General features: G+C 35.0%; 1 protein-coding gene across 1 annotated transcript; it reads right to left on the reverse strand.

Moving 5' to 3' along the window:
• Positions 1–63: 63 nt before the first annotated feature.
• On the reverse strand, positions 64–18818 carry LOC110696546 (ribulose bisphosphate carboxylase/oxygenase activase, chloroplastic-like). The gene is made up of 12 exons (XM_021873871.1): positions 18304–18818; positions 17236–17321; positions 13739–13748; positions 11565–11627; positions 6680–6793; positions 5163–5224; positions 4640–4694; positions 4333–4534; positions 3385–3491; positions 2521–2576; positions 1657–1749; positions 64–362 (listed from the first exon to the last, which is right to left on the reverse strand). The coding sequence occupies exons 1-12, from the start codon at positions 18689–18691 to the stop codon at positions 255–257; spliced, it is 1344 nt and encodes a 447-aa protein (XP_021729563.1). The 5' UTR covers positions 18692–18818; the 3' UTR covers positions 64–254.
• Between the last annotated feature and the right edge of the window lie 636 nt (positions 18819–19454).

Here is a 19454-nt window from a genome sequence, read left to right on the forward strand (position 1 = left end):
TTGAAGCCATTAGCCATGAAAACATGAATGAAGAAGTAGATGATGAATTGTGGGCCATATACATACACCATTTCTTTTTTTTTATATATATATAAAGAAATGAGTTTGAAATTTTATAATATCCATTCAAAATTGAGTAATACAACATTTTCAATATTTTGGACCGTTGTAAAAAATAAAAAAAAAAATTCAAGAATTGACTAAAATAAAGATATGTATCAAGGAAGATATACTAGAAAGGTTTAGTTTGGATTCTATTCATCAATATTTTTCATATACTCCTTAGAAAGTTTGTTTTGCATGACGAACTGCTGTTCTTTCACAAGAGAGTAGCCTGATTCGAGAAGAGCCTCAACATTTTGCTACACAGAAAGACTGGAGTTAGTGCTTCGAATCAGACATACAAGAAAGATATGTAGTATGATTAGCACATACAATATGTAAATGGTATTGAAACTATTTGAATAAATTCTGAAGTTTAAAATATCAAAAATAACATAAGCTCTTCAGTTGGAATGTGGACTGCAAACCTATGTGTTTCATGTGTGGCTCTCGGTTGAATGTTATAATTTGTTTATATATGTTTCAAATGATTCATATCATCAGGTGTACCCATTCCAATCAAATGATCTGCAGCTGCCACTATATCCCGCGATAACAAAAACGTATTGGTTTCAGGTATATCTAGGCCAGGTTCAGACAACCAATCCTTCCTAATTCGAATCTTAATTGAGATTTTTTTTTTTTTTTTTTTTTTTTTTTTGGTGTTAAGATACCAGATCCCCACCAAATCAAGCAAATTGTTGATAAAACTCTAAAATAGCATTTTCTTCTGACCCAAATTTTTTTTTTTTCTCATCATTCAGGAATGACATGGAAATTTCTGGGTAGAAAACATAATCCAGAATTTATCTGAGATTCGACCCCCATAGCTGATGATAGAACTAAAATAGATATGTTTTGTTTTTTACTCACCCAGGCCCATATCCTTGCATTTTTTAATTTTTTTTTTTATCAATCTCTAATTCTTATCTTCCTCCTTAATCTGATATTATGGTGCTAGTGTAGACCGGAATTCTGTTATGGTCCTTTTTGTTCTTTTAGCTCCATGGTGTGATATGTTATACTACAGATGATTGGATGGCCTAGACCTATTAAATGGAAAACGGATAAGGAAGAACAGCTAGGTCTATTGTTCTTACATTCAGGTGGTCTTAATTTATTCATTGGCAAAAGGGGAAAGGAGAGCAGATAGACCTATTTCTCTGACTAATTTTTTTTCCGACTAAATGCAAACATTTTGTCGACATGTAGGTCTATCTGTTCTCTCTTCCCCTTTCACTAGTGATTATACTAAGAAGACCTAAATGTCAGCATTCTCAGCAATTTGCCAGTAATAAATCGTGTGGTGCATGTGCATGTGTGTGTGCATGTGCGTGTCTGTGGGACTGTGTGTAACAAAGCCTTGTCCATGTTAATCATTGTGGATCTTTGATGCGGAAATAAGGCCTATTTGATTAGTAATTCCAATTCAAGTGTCAAAATACAAGAAATACTAAAGACATCTAAGATTCAGACAATAAATACTCGAAACAAACAGAATCAGCAGTGAATTGCTTATTAAAACTTCAAACAAAGTTTGGCAATTGATGCTACCTCAGGTGGCACAAAAACTGGAAGTTTATCACCTCTCCTTTGTTTAAAAAGTGTGGTTCCTAGATTCTCAACACCTCCGCATTCATCAACCCACTAGAAGAAGATAAGGAATTAACAATTAGTTTGCAATCAGGTAAAAAAAGCAAGAAGGTAGACTTCAGTATTGGAAAATATTATTTTACAGTACCACAAGCTGGACAACGAATGAAGCCCTTTAACATACATGTATAGCTAGCCTGATTCCTACTGGTTGCAAAATACTTAGACTGGATAACATGAATAGATAATTCTTTTGGTCAGATGATATAATCACAATCACTGGTACAGGAAGAGCACCCGATCAGTCATTTACTAATCATGTTCCATAATTTTGTACAACATAGGTTACTACCCTTCTGCTGGTGTGAAAAGGGGTATTAAAACAAAGCTTCTTAATGACATAGAGATTATTAATTATTATTAAAGCTCCAAGCATGCATGACTTCATAAAATTTAGGTTATTAACCTTCTGCTGGTATGAAAAGTGGCTTAAAAACAAAAGCTGCATAGTGACCCAGACTTTTTGCAAAATTTCTTAGTTTAAGCTCAGCAACCTCTGAACTAAGCATTGTCATAGCTGTTTCTTTTCTTATACAAAATGAAATAAATTTAGTGCAGCATTGTTGATTGCGACTCCAGCATGATGATGAGTTTGTAATAGTAATTAGCATAGACATGACAAACATAAGGCTTAAATTTCTTCTTATTCATTTTAATTTTAATTCTGCAGAAAACACTTAATTTTTAACTGTAGACATCTTGCAAGAAAGAAGTAAATACAGCACTTGCATGCAAATTGATAGACCCAAGCAAAGAAGAGTATACCTTAAGAAGAGATCGGTCGTATGTACGGGATCTCAATGCTCCATAGAAATCTAAGGCTGCATGTTCAGAAAGGGGCACAGTGTTTGTTAGTAAAATGTTTAATAATTACGCTAACTAAAAGAACATACTCTAAATGAAGACATAAATGATGGTTAGAAAGCATCATTGATACTGCTCCCCCCCTCCCCACACACACACACACACCCAAAAAAAAAAAAAAAAAACCCCAAAAAATGGATAAATAAGAGAACTTTAGTGCATGACAAGATTCAATTAAACAATATGAGGTGAGTTTAGTTTATGCCAAGTTCTAGAGTCTTCAGCATATATCCACACATTATAAAGGTTACATGCTACATATCTCAAATACCAGTTCCATAAGAGATCTGTATTGAAAACCTAGTACCAAATCCCAAAAGGAAATGGTACGAGCCCTATGAGGATTGCCTCCAAAGGAAATTGAGATCCATAAAGCCCAAAAAAGCCCTCAAAGTCAATCAGAAAGGAAAATTGGAATTTTAAAAAGTCATCGGAGAACAATAAAATATATTCATGATTCCATTACTACACAAAATATACAGAGACTTATCATCAATCATCCCTTACCCTAGCAACGTAAAGGCTTTAAATCTTTAATTACATAAGGACCCTTCTTGTAGCCCCACACCATCTTAAATTGCATTTGAGAAATGAGCAAAGGATCGGATACACACAATTGAATCAACTTGATTTTACCAAGAGGGTAATTGTGTAATACTCTTGGATTCTAAGTCTATCTTTATTTCAATTTCAGTGCATCAGGGTCCTCTGTTGACACATAAGTAAAGTTAACTATTTATTCTGAAGAAATGCGTACAATATTACCTTGATCAGGAAATGTGTTCACAATGCTGAGAACCTCATCCTTGGATATTCCATCTTTTTCATACATCCGATGAACAATGTTAACAATATCTTCATGATTTGGCTGCCTGATATGACCAAAAATAAATAAATAAACAAAGTTACAGTAGTGATGCAGTACTTCATAACAGAAACAATATTATGGAAGTTTGGAAATTTTAGAGATAGCTAGGCGACTGTCCTACTCAGACTATGGAAATAAGTACAGAGTGCCCATCTGAGACACCTTGATACAGTAAACAATTAGGCACTTTAAACAAAAGAAAACACATAGAATAGTATATGATTCACACCTTCAATCCATGTAAGATAGCTATTTATAAGTCAGCTACTTGACATGCTCAAGTATCACATTTCATTCTCATACGTGCAATCGTGTATAACATAAAAACCCAGTGGATAAAGGGCTCATCTTGTACCATTATGAGTTCTCAGCTTTGAATTAAGCAATAGCTAAACTTAAATGTTTGGATTCAGAATTACTGGTGTTCGATTTTTGTTGTCAGTTTGGAGAGTTAAGATGAGTAGCACGTGATGATGATTCAGATACCCCAAACACTTATTTGTATTGTAAACAATTGAAAATAAAACATAGGAAAATAAAAACAATAATTAAACAAAGTGTTGAGTCGAATTATTAAAAAATTTAATAAATTACAAAACTACATTTCAGATGCCAAAACAACAGTCTTCAGAATTGAAATAGAACTATATAGATCAGCTTGCACTGGCTTCCTAACCCTTCCAATCTAACAGAAGTTTAATCAATAAAGTCCTAAGAACTTTCAATGAACACAAATCTAGATAATGGTGACAAAATGCAAGGATCACCACCATATGATCTGACTAAAAGTAGCTGTACTTTGTTATAGCTATTAAAGATGACGGGCATAATACATAGCTACATACCAGTAGAACTTCTCCATCCTCCCATCCCGAATTAGAGGAGCATAAATTGTTGAAAAGTCATTTCCTGTGACAATAATAGGAATTCTATGTGTAACATCCGATTCACGCCATTTTTGTCCAGTGCTAACTCTGGTGGGATTATCAGCCAAGTTCATCAAAGTTCCAGAAACAATTTGATTGTTAACTGTCACTTGAGTATCTCCTACAAAAGGGAAAATATTGCAGCAAATATAAGAGTTATGCCAATGTAGTCGTATAACTAACTATCTAATTCGTATCAGTATATTGTCTGTGAATGGGAGCTCACCGAATCTACCAATGCCAGCATCAATGTCATTGACCAACAAACAGCTCAATTTTCCCTGTACAGGTCAAGGACAACAAGACTACATTAAAAAATTATGCCTGGCTGGGTGTCTTCAATTAAAGTGTTTCGCTTTAAGTTTATGTGCAATGTGAGAAGTGGAAGAAAAATACAGTATATGGGACTTTAGACAAGTCACTGAGATTCAAGTAGAAAAGAATAAATACCCACAGAGAGTCAAAAGAAAATGTCTTTTGACCTAACAATGAGAAACATAAAGATGCTAAATACATCCTTGGCAAATACTGATGTAGATAGGAATTCCATTAGCTATCAGCTCTACTCTAATTCACAAAATAATAAGCTGATAATAATTTTGTTCCTATGTATTAATTTTTTACTTATTCAAACTCACCTGTCCCAGAAAAGCAGAGCTATGTAACCTAAATATGAAACAATAAATAAAATATAAATAAACCAAATCCATCATACATAAATCATTAGAGATAGAGGAAAAGCTCCTAACTTGGTTCTGCACCACTTGAGAGGCTGTTCTGTATCGCTCCCGTATTAATTTACCAGGTTCACCTGTAATGGAAATCACAGTAAGCAGCATACAACACAGCGCTATCAGTTACACTAAACTTGTCACTACTTCTTTTGAAAAATTGCATGACCTCCTTCACTTTGATAAATGACAAAATGAAGCGCATAAGAGGGAAATTTGGGAACATAGGGGGAAGTACGTGAGGGGATATTGTAGCTGTGCAGAGACTGACATTATCCTCAGTTACTACCAGTGTTAGCCACAACTAAGAAGAACCTTCGCAAATCTGCAGAGGTACTCAGCTTCTTCAGGGACTTAGATCGTTGCCCTTGTACTAAAGAACTATCTTCATGTAAACTTTCCTCTTATTACTTATAACATGTCTTTACTTCATTTAAAAAAAAAAACTAACTTATCAGAGTTTATATGTGAATTTTGTTTGTAATTTTTCTGAATCTTTTTTTCTTTTTGAACCTAAAAAATCAAAAACTTTTTTGAATTTTCCTACACCATTTGAACTTTCTGAAAATTTATAAATACATAATCATATGGTAAAGAGCATAGGGTCACGCAAAGAAGCTTCCACAGGATTTTTTAAAACAGCTGGAGAGACTTGCATTAGGGCTGTGGATTCTAATTGTGTAAGTATGCTTGTATATGTGTGTATCTATATTCTTATGTTAAATAGTTTAATTTTGGAGCTTCCTTAAAGCACTTCTTCAGGGTGTCCTACAGTAGGCACAACTTAGAAGACTGAAAAGTTCTAATACTCCCTCTGTCCCTTATTTTTTGCCCCATATGACTCATAAAGCTCTCACAAACAAGTGGGCCATGGAGCAATCAAAAAGGGCCTGAGGGAGCATGTATTTAGTGATCAAGAGAGGCATAACTATTATGCGGAAAGAAGGCCTTCGAGATAATCAAGACATTGGATATGTATGTACGGAAAAACATGATGGGCCATGCACAACCATATGCAAATTCTTGCTAACAAATTGACTTATAAGAGAGTATATTAGGTTGGTAATAGTGAGCCTACAAGGTTGGATACCAAGAATCAAATGTAAGCACCATTGATTGACAAATTTACTGGCCAAGATTGCAACATCCATGCATTTGAGTGAGGAAATAAGAGAGGCAAGAAGCATCCACAGAAACAGAACAATCAAAACTTAGAGACAACACACAGCTCATGATAAAGATAAAACTAAGGCTGTTCTTTCACCATCAAACATATAAATGGTAGGAGAAATAAGTTCAGATAAATTTGAGTACGTTCATTGAGTCGAATATGTTAGTATTAGTAAGGGCTTCCAAGTCCAAATACTTCTAGAAAGAAGGAAGACATTCGTATAAGTTCTAACAAGTTCAGGATAAGGTTTTTTTTTTTTTAATAAAAAAACACTTTTTAAACATCATCAAAAAATAATTATCACAAAAGATTCTGTTATATAATTATGTGTGAAGAGAATACAGATAAAAGTCATTTTTCATACCAGCTTTTTCGGATTCCAGTTCTCCAGCAGATATTATAACTGGCTCGACTTCCATAGCCCGGAAAATAAGCTCAGTTTGGAATGTCTTCCCTTGACCTTTTCCTCCCCAAATTCCTGTCCAATAAGTGACATTATATGTAACTTTGTCTATACAAAAATAAATAAATAATAAATAATACAAAACAAAGGTTGGAAACCTCTTCAATCAGTTAATTAAGTAATTGAGTATACGACTCACTCCTAGCTGAACCTATTTGGTCACACACAATAGCATAGAACAGATTAAGCAGTGGACTGTAAAACTCAAAGCCCAACATTCACAAGTCTAACTAAGGGCTTGGGGAAATGTGCACATGCATGGGCTTGGATAAGTGCATGGCTTTGTGCGTTTGTGCATTGTTTCCCTAAGGTGGCTTGGTAAGTTTAGAATCTAACCAAGGCTATTTGATTATAAAGGCTAATGCATAAGATTTCCAAACATACATATGTTTTCATTTGCCGATCAAAGCAAGAATGCTGAACTTAAACACCTAGCCATAAGAGTGAGGGAGATCAGATTTTGTTTCTCCATTGTTCTAAGCTAGCAATCTCATTGATAATTCGATCTTTGTAGTGTGGATAGATCAATAGAGGGATCAGCGAGGAAGAACATGCTACAAAATTCTAAATACGTAGTACTTCCTCCGCTTTTAAATACTTGCTCCATTCTTCTTTCTCCTGGCACGATGCCGATGCTAATCTTTGATCAATAATATCATTTAGTATAAATTCTAACAATTGAAAATTAATAATCTATTCATCAAGACAATTCCAACAAGTACCCACAGAACTATATTTTTTCTTATTTATAAATCACATACATTAGTCAAAGTAGGACAAATTAATTGTGCAAAAAGTAGAAATTGAGCAAGTATTTAAAAACGGATGAAGTAATATTTATGATTAACATGTATATATCAATATTTTTTTTTGCAAAATCATATTTTTACATCAAAACCTATCAAAATTTAGTGTAAATTACAAGCCAATCAATTAATCAAAGCCTTAATCTCATAAGTGGGGTCGACTACATGAACTAAAAGTAATTATTCCGTATAGTCATCCACAAAAATCTTCCTCCATCCCTTACGATCAAAAACCTCATTATCTTGCAAACCCATTTGCTTTATATCCTTCCTAACTCTTTCCAACCAAGTCGTTTTCGACCTTCCTCTACCTCTTTTAAACTCTCTATGATCCCACTCTTTCACTCTTCGTACTGGTGCACCCTTAGATTTGTCTGCAATACCCACTTTCTTACGAATAACTTCATTTCTAATTCTATTTCTTAGAGTGTCCTCGAACATCCATCTTAACATGCGCATTTTCTTTTTAATGTGCTCCTTAGAAGTCCAACATTTTGTACCATAAAGCAACATTGGTCTTATGGAAGTCCTATAGAGTTCCCCTTCAACTGTAAAGGAATGCTTCGCTCACATAACACTCTCGTGACCGCTTGCCATTTAAGCCACCTCGACTTAATCTGAGAGCCACATCTTGATCAATGTCGCCATTTTTTTAGATGGTCGACCCAAGATAATTAAAACACTTACTCATAGTTAAATCCTTTCCATCCAAACTCACTACAAAATCGTTTGTCCCTTTCTGTGTACCAAAACGACATACCAAATATTTTGTCTTTACTCCGTCTTAGTTTATACCCTCTGGATTCCAACCTTTGCTTCCATTCCTCCAATTTGGCATTAACCCCATTTTTAGTTTCATCCACCAAAACAATATCATCCACAAACAACAAATACCATGGTACCTCATCTTGAATTGTCCTGGTTACTTCATCTAGAACCGTTGCACAAAGAAAAGAGTTTAACGCAGCCTAATAGTAGATATTGTCTTCTTTGGGCCCTAGCCTTTAAGGATTTGCTTTGGTGCAGGACAAAAGTTGCACCCAAAAGACCTCATTTCCATTGAGGTACCAACCCCTATGCAAGGAAGGCTTTGTTCTCTTCAACTTCCAATGTGGGAGCGCCATGGGCACCTTATAAATTTATTACCATTAAAGTCAATTATTAAATATTTTAGCGCAAAACCTTTTATGAATTTAAACCTCTTGTTTGAAACTTACAATTTTTCTTTTCAGAAATTTCCTTGAATTAAGTTGATTTTAAAGTAACTTCAAATTTCTTACAAATGAGTCGTTAATTAGTTGTTCCGATGAGAATTGGGTAGTTTTAGGAAGGGCATGCATATGTAATTAATTTTTCAATTCTTTTATCATGCTAAATGTGATTATATAAATTGTTGGTCTATGTGACTTATGTGATAACTGTACATGTCCTTTTTGTGCCATTTAAGTTAATGCATGAATATATAATAACGAGTTCTTACCATTTTTGTATTGTTGTGTATGCTTATGTTGTTTCCTTTTGAATACTTGCTTGCGTTTGGAAGACGTAGAGAAGAGAAAAGTGACACAATAATCATGTCTAGGAACAGAAAAGAAATGGGAAGTGGGGATACTACAGAAATCATGGACAGGATTTAGTTCCAAAGTTAGATCAATTCGAGGAAGGGTATTAAGACTTGCATGAGTTTAGAATAGCTGAAAACAAAAAAGCATAAAATTAAGAGTTACCAGAGGATTTAGTTCCAAAGTTAGATCAATTCGAGGAAGGGTATTAAGACTTGCATGAGTTTAGAATAGCTGAAAACAAAAAAGCATAAAATTAAGAGTTACCAGAGGATTTAGTTCCAAAGTTAGATCAATTCGAGGAAGGGTATTAAGACTTGCATGAGTTTAGAATAGCTGAAAACAAAAAAGCATAAAATTAAGAGTTACCAGAGGATCTTTCATCAGTTCACTCTAGACATCCTCACATATGATGAAGAAGATTTGATAACTAGATGGTCCATGAGCTTGTTGTAATACTCCGATATTGACATACTACCCATAAATTCATGAGTTTTTTGCTTCCTCGAGAAAGGTGGGTAAAAACTTCTCTTTCAATGCAGCCTTAAACTACTAGTGTTTAAAGGGGGTGTTGACCCTACCTTTTTACAGAATTGGGAACGAGAGCTCAATAAGATATTTGTGGCCCTAAACACTTCAAAGGAAATGAAAGTGGACCAAGCTGCCATGTACTTGAAAGAAGAGGCCAGCCAAATTTTAGATGGGAAGCCTTTAAGAATGCACTGAAAGAAAAGTTTTACCTGAGGAATTTATGGGTAGTATTTCAATATCAGAGTACTACAAAAGTTCATGGACCATCCAGTTATCATACTCTTCTTCATCATATGTGGGGATGTCTAGAGTAAACTGATGAAAAATCCCTGGTAAGTCTTAGTATTATGTTTTTGGTTTTTAGTTGTTCCAAAATCATGCAAGTCTTGATGTTCTTCCTCAAATTGATCTAACTTTAGAACTAAAATCCTGTCCGTGTTTTCTATAGTATCCTCACTTTCCACTTCTTTTCTGTTCCTAGACTTACCACGTCACTTTTCTCTTCTCTACGTCATCCCAACGCAAGCAAGCATTCAAAAGAAAACAACATAAGCATACACAACAACAGAAAACCGGTTAGATTTCGTAATCTATAATCATGCATTAACTTAAATGGCACAAAAAGGACATGTAAAGCTATCACATAAGTCACATACCTCAACAATTCATATAATCACATTTAGCAAGATAGCATTGAAAGATTTATGACATATGCATGCCCTTCCTAAAACTACTCAATCTCATAGGAACAACTAATTAACGACTCATTTGTAACAAAATCGAAGTTGTTATAAAACCAACTTAAACATATTCTATAAAATTTCTAAAAAGAAAATTTACAAGTTTCAAACAAGTGGTTTAAAATCATAAAGGTTAGCCGCTTAAATAGTCAAATAAATTGGCTTTAGTGGTAATAAGTTTATAAGGTGCCTATGGCGCTCCCACATTGGAAGTTGAGGAGAACAAAGCCTTCGTTATATGGGGGTTGATACCTCAACGGCTCAAGCTAGAAAATCCTTACAGACTAGGGCCCAAAGAGGACAATATCTACTAGTAGGCTCATGTTGATGTGGGGTATTACATCACATTTGTTGATACATCCCAATAGATATCCTTAACTAGGTCCATGTACCTTCGCGGGATACCTTTCTTCAACATTACCCACCAAAGTACCTCTCTTGGCACCTTGTCATAGGCCTTCTCTAAATCAATAAAAACCATATGGAGGTCCTTCTTCTTTATCCTACAAAACTCCATCATTTGTCTTAACAAATGGATTTCTTCCATCATAGATCTCTTGGGCATAAAACCAAATTGTTTACAAGCTGTCTCATTTTTTAATGAAACATTAAGATGAAAAAAGCAAAATCATTCGGTATAGATGCATTGATTTCTCAAATAAAATAAAGGAATAATGAGGCATTTCTACCATTGGCACAATAAATAAATGTAAGAACCACATTTCTTCAAGAGCATTGCAAGAAAATAGAAAAACATAGATAGCTTAAGCTCGATGTAAATATCTTTTTCTTATTTTTTTTTTTTTTCCGTGTTATTTCTCGTATGATATTCCAATGACACACTAATAATTGTAAAAAGTACAAACTTCCATAGATCTATATCCAGGAAATCTGAATAAATCCGTTTTTTTTTTTTTAAAAAAATAGGCTTTGTAAGAATCCAGCTAAAAATTAGCGCAGTACTATCATTATTCCACTGTGTAAGGAAGTCTGCCAATAGGACCGCAGAATTCACTCCAATCACCCTAAATAAAGAATCAATCCTTGCATAACAATCCAATATGGAGTAGGGGTGTTACACTTTCACTAATTTTTCTCTTTTCTTTTTCAGTATCCAATGAAAAGTGAAATAGCAAGAGAGATTTACCTAGGATTAGAGGAACTTTAGCGTTCAGATGATGAGCAATGAAATTCTTTACAATGTGGCAAACTGCATAAACAAAACAAAAAAAGTAGATAATATCAGTATATAATCCAAAGACAAGATCACCCTTGAAAGGAATTTATGGTACTACAATTACTAATTAATTGAAAATTCCAATTGCGACTTCTATTTATTAAGTTGTGACCAATTAGAAAGATGGTGTGCAAGAAATGAGATGCATTGCCCTTTAGATTTTAGTAATTTAGTTTTTCTTGGACACTTCGTTTAACCAAAAGGATAACAAATAACATTCCACCTTAGTCTAATATAGGATTTCTTTGCAAAGATATTGGAATATCGCAAACATAAATAGATAATTTGGTCCTAGCAAAGCAAATATACAGACAAGCTAAAGACACATTCAAACATGCCGCTTAAGAAACTTTCCTTATTTGAACAGACATTTTAATCTAAATATAGATCCACCTAGAACAGTTTAACACCGTAATACAAGTAGTGACTACCATTTTTGTCTTCCTCTCATGCTTTTTTGCCATCCCTATTTCAAATATACCCATAAGTACAGTACAAAGCATACTCACTGGCAGATCTATGCAGTAACCAGGGAGGCACGTGCCACCCCCAGAACAACTGAAAACAAAAAAGAGAAGTAGTTGTTTCATTTTTGTTTTTCTTTTTTTTTTTTTCTAAAGGCTAAACTATACTTTGCATATCATAAACTGCATGTAAATCACAAATAAATACAGTTGCCTTAGTGGCAGTTAGACTTATGCTTTATTTTTGCATAGATCAGGGTATCAGTTCACCTTAGTACCATTTGTGCAAAAAAACAAAAAAAAATGTTATTCCCATTTTCATTCATCTTTTCTTCTTTTATTTCTTATTTACTGTATCAAATTTTTATGTTCAAGTATTGCTCGGTTGCTCCTCTTATTCATTGAGTCAATGGTTGTAGATGACCTAAATTTCAAACTAGTGGCACTAATCTTGCCTTTACAATATTGTATTTTCTGACAAGACCTCAATAATATTACAATTAATGAGCAATTAGTGTTAGTGTGTTACTAAAGTATACTTTTATGCTTTATTGTTGTTTACTGTTGTATAGTTTTGTCAATCTTAGATCTGCCACTGAGCATACTTATCAAAAACATATGTTGATATTCCTGAAAGTCAGTTGGAGAATTGAACTGAGGTTGTGTAAGAAACAATGTCCTTGGGAAAGCACCTTATCGAGTTATTGGTGGAATGGTTTGTAGTTCATGATTTGCACACCATAGTTTCTGCTCACAATAAATCAATCACTATATGTAATCTCAATTAAGTCATGAATTGTTTCAAAAAAAAAAAAAAAAAAAAAATCAGTCATGAATTGCATAAATGTTGGCTTATGTTAGAACGATGAAGAAAACTGTCATCAATTTTTTATTAGTTTCCTGTATCTTGTGGTATTTTCAGATGGGTTGAATAAACAGGAGACCAAGGAGATTAATTACAGCATGACAGATTTCAGTTACAGAAAGGGAAATCCAATGTGTAAAAACTGTAAACTACATGATTACTGTTTTTATGACCTTGGGGTGACAAGAGGAATTGGAGCAAATTTGACAAGAAGGAAATTCATCAGCAGACTTGATGCACGTCTAGTTCCAAATATGTATCAGGTAATTCAAATAGGTTAGCAGTCCTGTAGCAAATATTTTAGACTAATTGATCAGTTATGTGCGCTTCTCATTTTTCTATCTTTAGCTATTACGTTACTTGTATAATTTTATAATAATACATACATACTAGCTAGATAATTATTATTCAATAGTCAGGTTATCACCACATGTTTAAGGCATATTTCAGGAATTTGTGATTTAAAAGCCAAGGAGAATTTGGGTTTTCCAGATGTATACAGCAAAATATGGTAACTTTTCAAGGAAATTTAAAAAGAAGATGACAATCATACATAAATTATTACACTGTTATACACTTATACCTACTGCATGCTCCAAACAGCAGATAGTATTGGAAAATTCAAGCATGATGCAGAGTAAGATAGAACAATAACAAAGGAAAAATTTGCTTCAGATACAGATTACCCAGTCACAATTATGAATGAAGAAATCATCTGAAAATATGCTATCGTTGGATTGTTCTGGGCAACTTACCAACTTTATCCTGTCACATTAGAAAAGAGAAGAAACTACAGTGGGTTACTTTTGTTAGAATATTAAAGTTGACAGAAAAGGGGTCACGTGAATAGATACAGAAGAAAAAAATACAAATTTGATAATCTGCCCATTGTTACAGACAACATCAACAATATAAGCATGAATTTATGATGTGAAGCAAGTTGAACATAAGTATTAGCAAAAACCTCAAACAGCAGAAATGAACATAACTCGTAGAGTCAACCATTAATTCATTATTACCTTAGTCAACCATTCCATAAAAACTTAATTGTGCCGCAAAGACTCAAATAATTTACTAAAGTTAAATCTTTTTCAAACCAAAAAGTTCATGCCAAAGCATTCTCTTAGCAGTAAACCGCTTCTTTTGGCTTGCACTGCTCCTCAAAGCATTCAAAATCATCAAAACAAGTGAAGCAAAAATGTAAAATTCACAGGTTGAAAGCATAGTATAAGCTGTTGAATGCATGTGGGCCTATCTGTGTACTTCAATCAGATCCTTTTTGTTCTATCAGTGGAAGGATGCTTCTATGGTTTAGCATTATAATTTGAAACCTAATGCAATCAGGCATGAGCATTCTACTTTCCAAATTTCATTAGCCCTTTTACACCATCTAGTGTGAGAAGAGTAGTTGGATTATTGCAGGAACTAAACTTCCATCCTCTAAAACTGATCCTGCTATAATATTGAATTTCCTCACTGTGATGGTACACAATTCAATGCACAAAATGCAATCGTAAAGTACCCAAAGTTACACATGTATCAGAAACACAATGAGCAAAGTTCCTCTAACACCACTTGGTGAAAGAAAACAAAAAGGTTATATTATAAACTCCTAAGCTTCACTCACCAAGGTTCATATTAGGAGGGGATAAGATAAATTTGTTTTTGGCTTCACTTTAAAGAAGCTAAGGGGTTTTACTCCTTATAACAGGGATCCTTTGAGTCACTTCACTCACAAAACAGAGTAATACATGCAAGGAATATTCTTTCACTTAAATCGTTTTCAATCAAGATTACAAAAAAAAAAAAAAAAAGGGAAATTCTACATGGTGGCCTCAAGTATATAAAAATTCTACATGGAAGACAATGTTTTTTTGCATTCTCTTAAGTGGCACTCTAGATTCATAATCAAGTATAGTGACCTTTTTTTGATTTTTTGGCTAACCATTAGTTTTAAACTAAGCAAATCAACTAACCCCCTTCCCAGCCACCAAACCTACCACCATCGCTGCTGCTAGCCACCAAACCCACCACCATCACTGTCGCCAGCCACACCACACACGCCTGTCGCCACTGCCTCCTCCCTAGCCTTACACCACCCAAACCTACCCACCACCAGCCCAACCCAATTTTACTAGCCCACTCACGAAAACCACCTCCTTTTCCGCAGCCACCACTCGAAACTCAAAACCCTAGCCACCATGTAGAATTTCCCTAGCCACCACCCTCGAAACCCCAACCCAACCACCGTATGACATCGAAACCCTAGCCACCACCCTCTAAACCAGCCCTCGAAACCCTAACCTAATTACCAGCATATGAAAACCGAAATCCTAGATTGAAACCCTAAGAAGGTTTAATTTAGGGTGGTTTAGGGTTAGGGGGCGGCATTTCTTGTTGGAGGAAGGGGAGGGGGGATCGAGTCAGGGTGGTTGACAAAGGAGGTAGGCCGTTTCGCGGTGGTGGACAAGAAAGGGGGTCGTTTCATGGTGGGATGTCGGGCTAGGAAATGAGGGGGTGGGGCTGTGGGGGTGTCGTGGGTGGGAGGTAGGGTCACCGGCATGGGGGAGGGGGCCTGGGGGAGGGGGCCTGGGCGCTGGCAGTTGGTGGAAGAAGGGCGGTGGCTATGAAGGGGTGGTGGTTGGGTAGTGGTTTAGTTGAAGAGGATGGGCCGATGGGTTAATTAGTTTAATAAAACTAAGATTAGCCATTACAATAAAAGTTAGCCATAAAAGTAAAAAAAGGACACTATACTTAATTATGTAGAAGTAGAGTGCCACTTAAGAGAATGCAAAAAAACATTGTCTTCCATGTAGAATTATTATATACTTGAGGCCACCATATAGAATTTCCCATAAAAAAGAAAAAAAAAAAAAATTTAAAAATTCATGTCGACTAATACATTCACCTATATCAGCTAAAAATGGAAAATATATAGACACACTTCAATAGTTCTATATTGATTGGAATGCTACAAAAACTCAAGATCACATAAAGTCCTATATCCCATCAAGTTAGGTTCTAAACTTCAATTATTACCTTATCAAATCGCAAAACACAAAAAGTCTTAATCTAGACGGAAACATGCAAAAACACAAGCAGACTCAATGTATATCACAATAATCACATAGTTGCACTAAGTTAAACGAACTGCGTAAGTTGATAAGAACAACTGTTGAATAGCTCAAATCAAGACAATAAATCGTCTGAAAAAATTGCCTGAACAATTCTGATTATTCCTTGCTAAGCTAATCCTGAAATCAATTGATATTTAAATCCGTACTGCGGCCAAAATTGGACAGACACGCGCACCTGAGCAACCCCTAAGATAGCTACCCCAAGTTTTCTTTTACTAGACCTTGGTCTTCTAGCTGTTTTTGTGTCAACAATAACCAAGCATGCAGCATATACGGTATCCTTAGTGCAGGCACCTTTGAATCAAGTCTAACATACTGCCAACTAATTGGAATCCATGTGATTTCAAACCTTCCTGCCTAAATGATCTGAATTCAACCATTTCGCAGCACTTGAATCCAAAACAGAGACTAAAATACTGGCTGTAAAATACAATTCCCCCGAGAGTGGCAATCTTCAGATTTTCGACCACAGTAAACTCCTAGTTCAGCCACGTTGCTTAGTAGCTATATGACACAAACACATCTGCTTGATAACAGTTCACCTATTACCAATAAGCTCGCTCATGTCTAGCACCCAATTAATGCACTATCAAATATTATAAGTCCATATTTTCTCAAATGTTGTTTGAATGCGTAACATAAGTGACCCTAAAAAAGTTGAAAGACTATTAAAATGATTAATCTTGGTTTGACTGCTAGTGGTCTTTAATTTTAGAAAGTATCCATTTCAAAACCAAACGGTTCAGAAATCCAAAATAATGAACCATAACAGACCACGTCAAGCATTCACAATTAGATGATTAGGGTTACCTCATGGTACAGATCCTATTGCTGACAAGACTGCAGGAGTTAGTATGTACACACTACTCCGCCCTGCACTCCTACCACAACTAGCCAACCTTAGTAGGGAAGCAACAAGATTATTTGTCATGTATTTGAAATCATTACAAGTAAGTTTTCAATCATACAGGTAATCAATCTCATTCATATTCCAACCTTAAACATTTTAAACGCAAAGCAAGACTAAGAATCATGTATATCATAAGAACATCAATTAAACAGCATATAAACAATCATACAAACGAAAGAATTATGGATAAAGAAAAGAATCTAACCAAAAATAAGGGAGCGATGTAGTAATCGCCTTGCAAGTATTCAAACGACCTTGTGACCTTCTGTCTATAGTCAAATACAATGTCCGCTGCATATTGCCAAAACAAAAACAAAAATCTCTAAGAAGTTGAATCTTTCCAGTGGATAAATGTAAGCAAAATCATCACATGATCCAAGAGTACCATGAACATACCATATAATTCGATTGAATACAAACGAAAAAAGACCCATTAATCATTTCACATGTGTAGACATTTAGCCACTTAGGTGTAGCAAAATTGTAGTCTAAATCATACATTTCTGTATAAGGCATGTTTAATAAAAATTTTGTATTGCTTGCCAAACAAAGTAAGGCCCTGTTCTTTAGAGCTACTCTCCTCTGCTAAAATATGCTTTGCTCTGCTGAAATTTGCTTTGCTGTGTTGTGCTATGCTCCGCTGAGTGAAATTTGATCTGCTCTGCAATGTTGAAATCTGTTCTGCTGACCTGAAATCTACTCTGCCTAGAAGCTTGAAAGAACATAACCTAACAATGTTGCTCTTAAATACTAGAACGATACTATTCTGGTTTACACCATATGTTAATTTATACTACTCCACTCCAAATTAATTTTAACATTGTTTTTAATGTTTAATTTGGAACAGTGTGACAACTTTTTTCCAACATCCTAACTAGGGTAATCGATTTAATTCTAAAGTACATCCTCCGCTCTTTTTAACCGCAACATATATCTTTACTAGAATAGTGCAAAGTTACTTAAACACTATAATTGGTCAATTTAGTTACTTAAAAACTATAATTGGTCAATGATTTTATTTATTTAATTTTTTTTTTTTATCTCTCTTCTCATCACATCGGTCTCTTATCTTTCTCGCTATATGTTTCCTCTCTTAGAATACCGCGCATCCCCTATATTGCAATTACGAAAATGAAAATGATACAATTCTAAGTTTCCAACAACATGATGGTTTTTGAATATTGATAACATATTCAAAATGCAACAACAACAACAACAACAAAAAAAACAAAAAAAACAAGAAAAAAAAAAAAAGACGGGAAGGAAGCATTACCGTCTCGGCCGAGGAAATTGCCGGCGAAAAGATCATCGATAACACCCGACTTAGCTCCCACAGCAATGTTCATATTATCAGCCTCAGCACCAAGCCTATAAAGATAATCATTGCCCCTCGAATCCTTCGTTTCCCACGACGATTGCTCCGACAATCTCTTCTTTTGTTGCGTGATCGAGGAATCTTCCGATTGATTTGAATTATTATCGGCTGTAATTTCATCTCCCTTGTTCAATTGCTGGAAAATTGTGAAATTAATTGGTGAAACACGAATTGGAAAAGATTTACGGATTGATTGAGATAATTTATGAGGAAAGGAGTTGAGGAAAGAGAGAGATTTGAGATTGGAGAGTGGGGTAGTGTTCATGGTGTTGATTAGGAGAGCCATGGGAGTAGCTTTGCTGAAATTTCAGTGGAGCTCAGCAAATGATTCAGAGGATTGATTTTGGTGGTTTTTGTCATTTTGGCGCTTATTCGAGTACTAAACTATGCCCGCTTTTTACCGGGTAACGTATGTATTTTTATACAAACGATCTTCTTTACCCTCAATTAAATTGGTCTTTCAACGAGTTTTCATTCACTTCACAAACTTTGACTCCTCTCTCTACCAAAGTCACCACCACCAAGTAACTTTGACTCCTCTCTCTCTCTCCACCAAAGTAACTACCACCGCCCATGATGTACGAGGATTCGATGGAGGATGTCGGGTAACCGTAAGGCAAAGGAGTCGCTGCCAGCAAGCAAGTAAATTTCTGGCTATGAGAAACTCCTAGGAAATTCGAAATGCTAGGCCGAAAACGCCTGATATTTTTTATCCCCCGAGGAAGATCCAAAATATTTAGGCGTTCGTTCTAATTTTCTGGGTTTTTGGTTCTCAATGTTCAAGTTTCTTATAATTGGGAAGGTAATATAGACGCATATAGGTTTAAGTTTTATCATCAACTCTACAATCTGAACATATGTGAATTGCACCACGCCATCAAGGTTGAAGCATTTGTAGTATGAATTGTGCCGAGAATGCCAAATAGTATTGTTTTGATAGTTAAAGATATGTGGTTTGTAGATTTATATTACCATTGTAATTATCAAAAAAAACCTTTTTAATTAGTGGTTTGGAGGATCAATATTCAATATAACTTCTACCTATTTTT

Source organism: Chenopodium quinoa, unplaced genomic scaffold (genome assembly GCF_001683475.1).
Source record: "Chenopodium quinoa cultivar QQ74 unplaced genomic scaffold, ASM168347v1, whole genome shotgun sequence".
NCBI classification, from domain to species: domain Eukaryota; kingdom Viridiplantae; phylum Streptophyta; class Magnoliopsida; order Caryophyllales; family Amaranthaceae; genus Chenopodium; species Chenopodium quinoa.

What these genes read in the sequence shown, in the direction of transcription:
- LOC110696546 (XM_021873871.1), bottom strand. Translation starts at nt 18,691, where the DNA reads ATGGCTCTCCTAATCAACACCATGAACACTACCCCACTCTCCAATCTC. An exon ending in CAATTTCCTCGGCCGAGACG is followed by an intron (nt 17,322 to 18,303) that starts GTAATGCTTCCT and finishes GGCAATATGCAG; the next exon opens with CGGACATTGTATTTGACTAT. An exon ending in AGGATGGAGAAGTTCTACTG is followed by an intron (nt 3,492 to 4,332) that starts GTATGTAGCTAT and finishes TGGTCATATCAG; the next exon opens with GCAGCCAAATCATGAAGATA.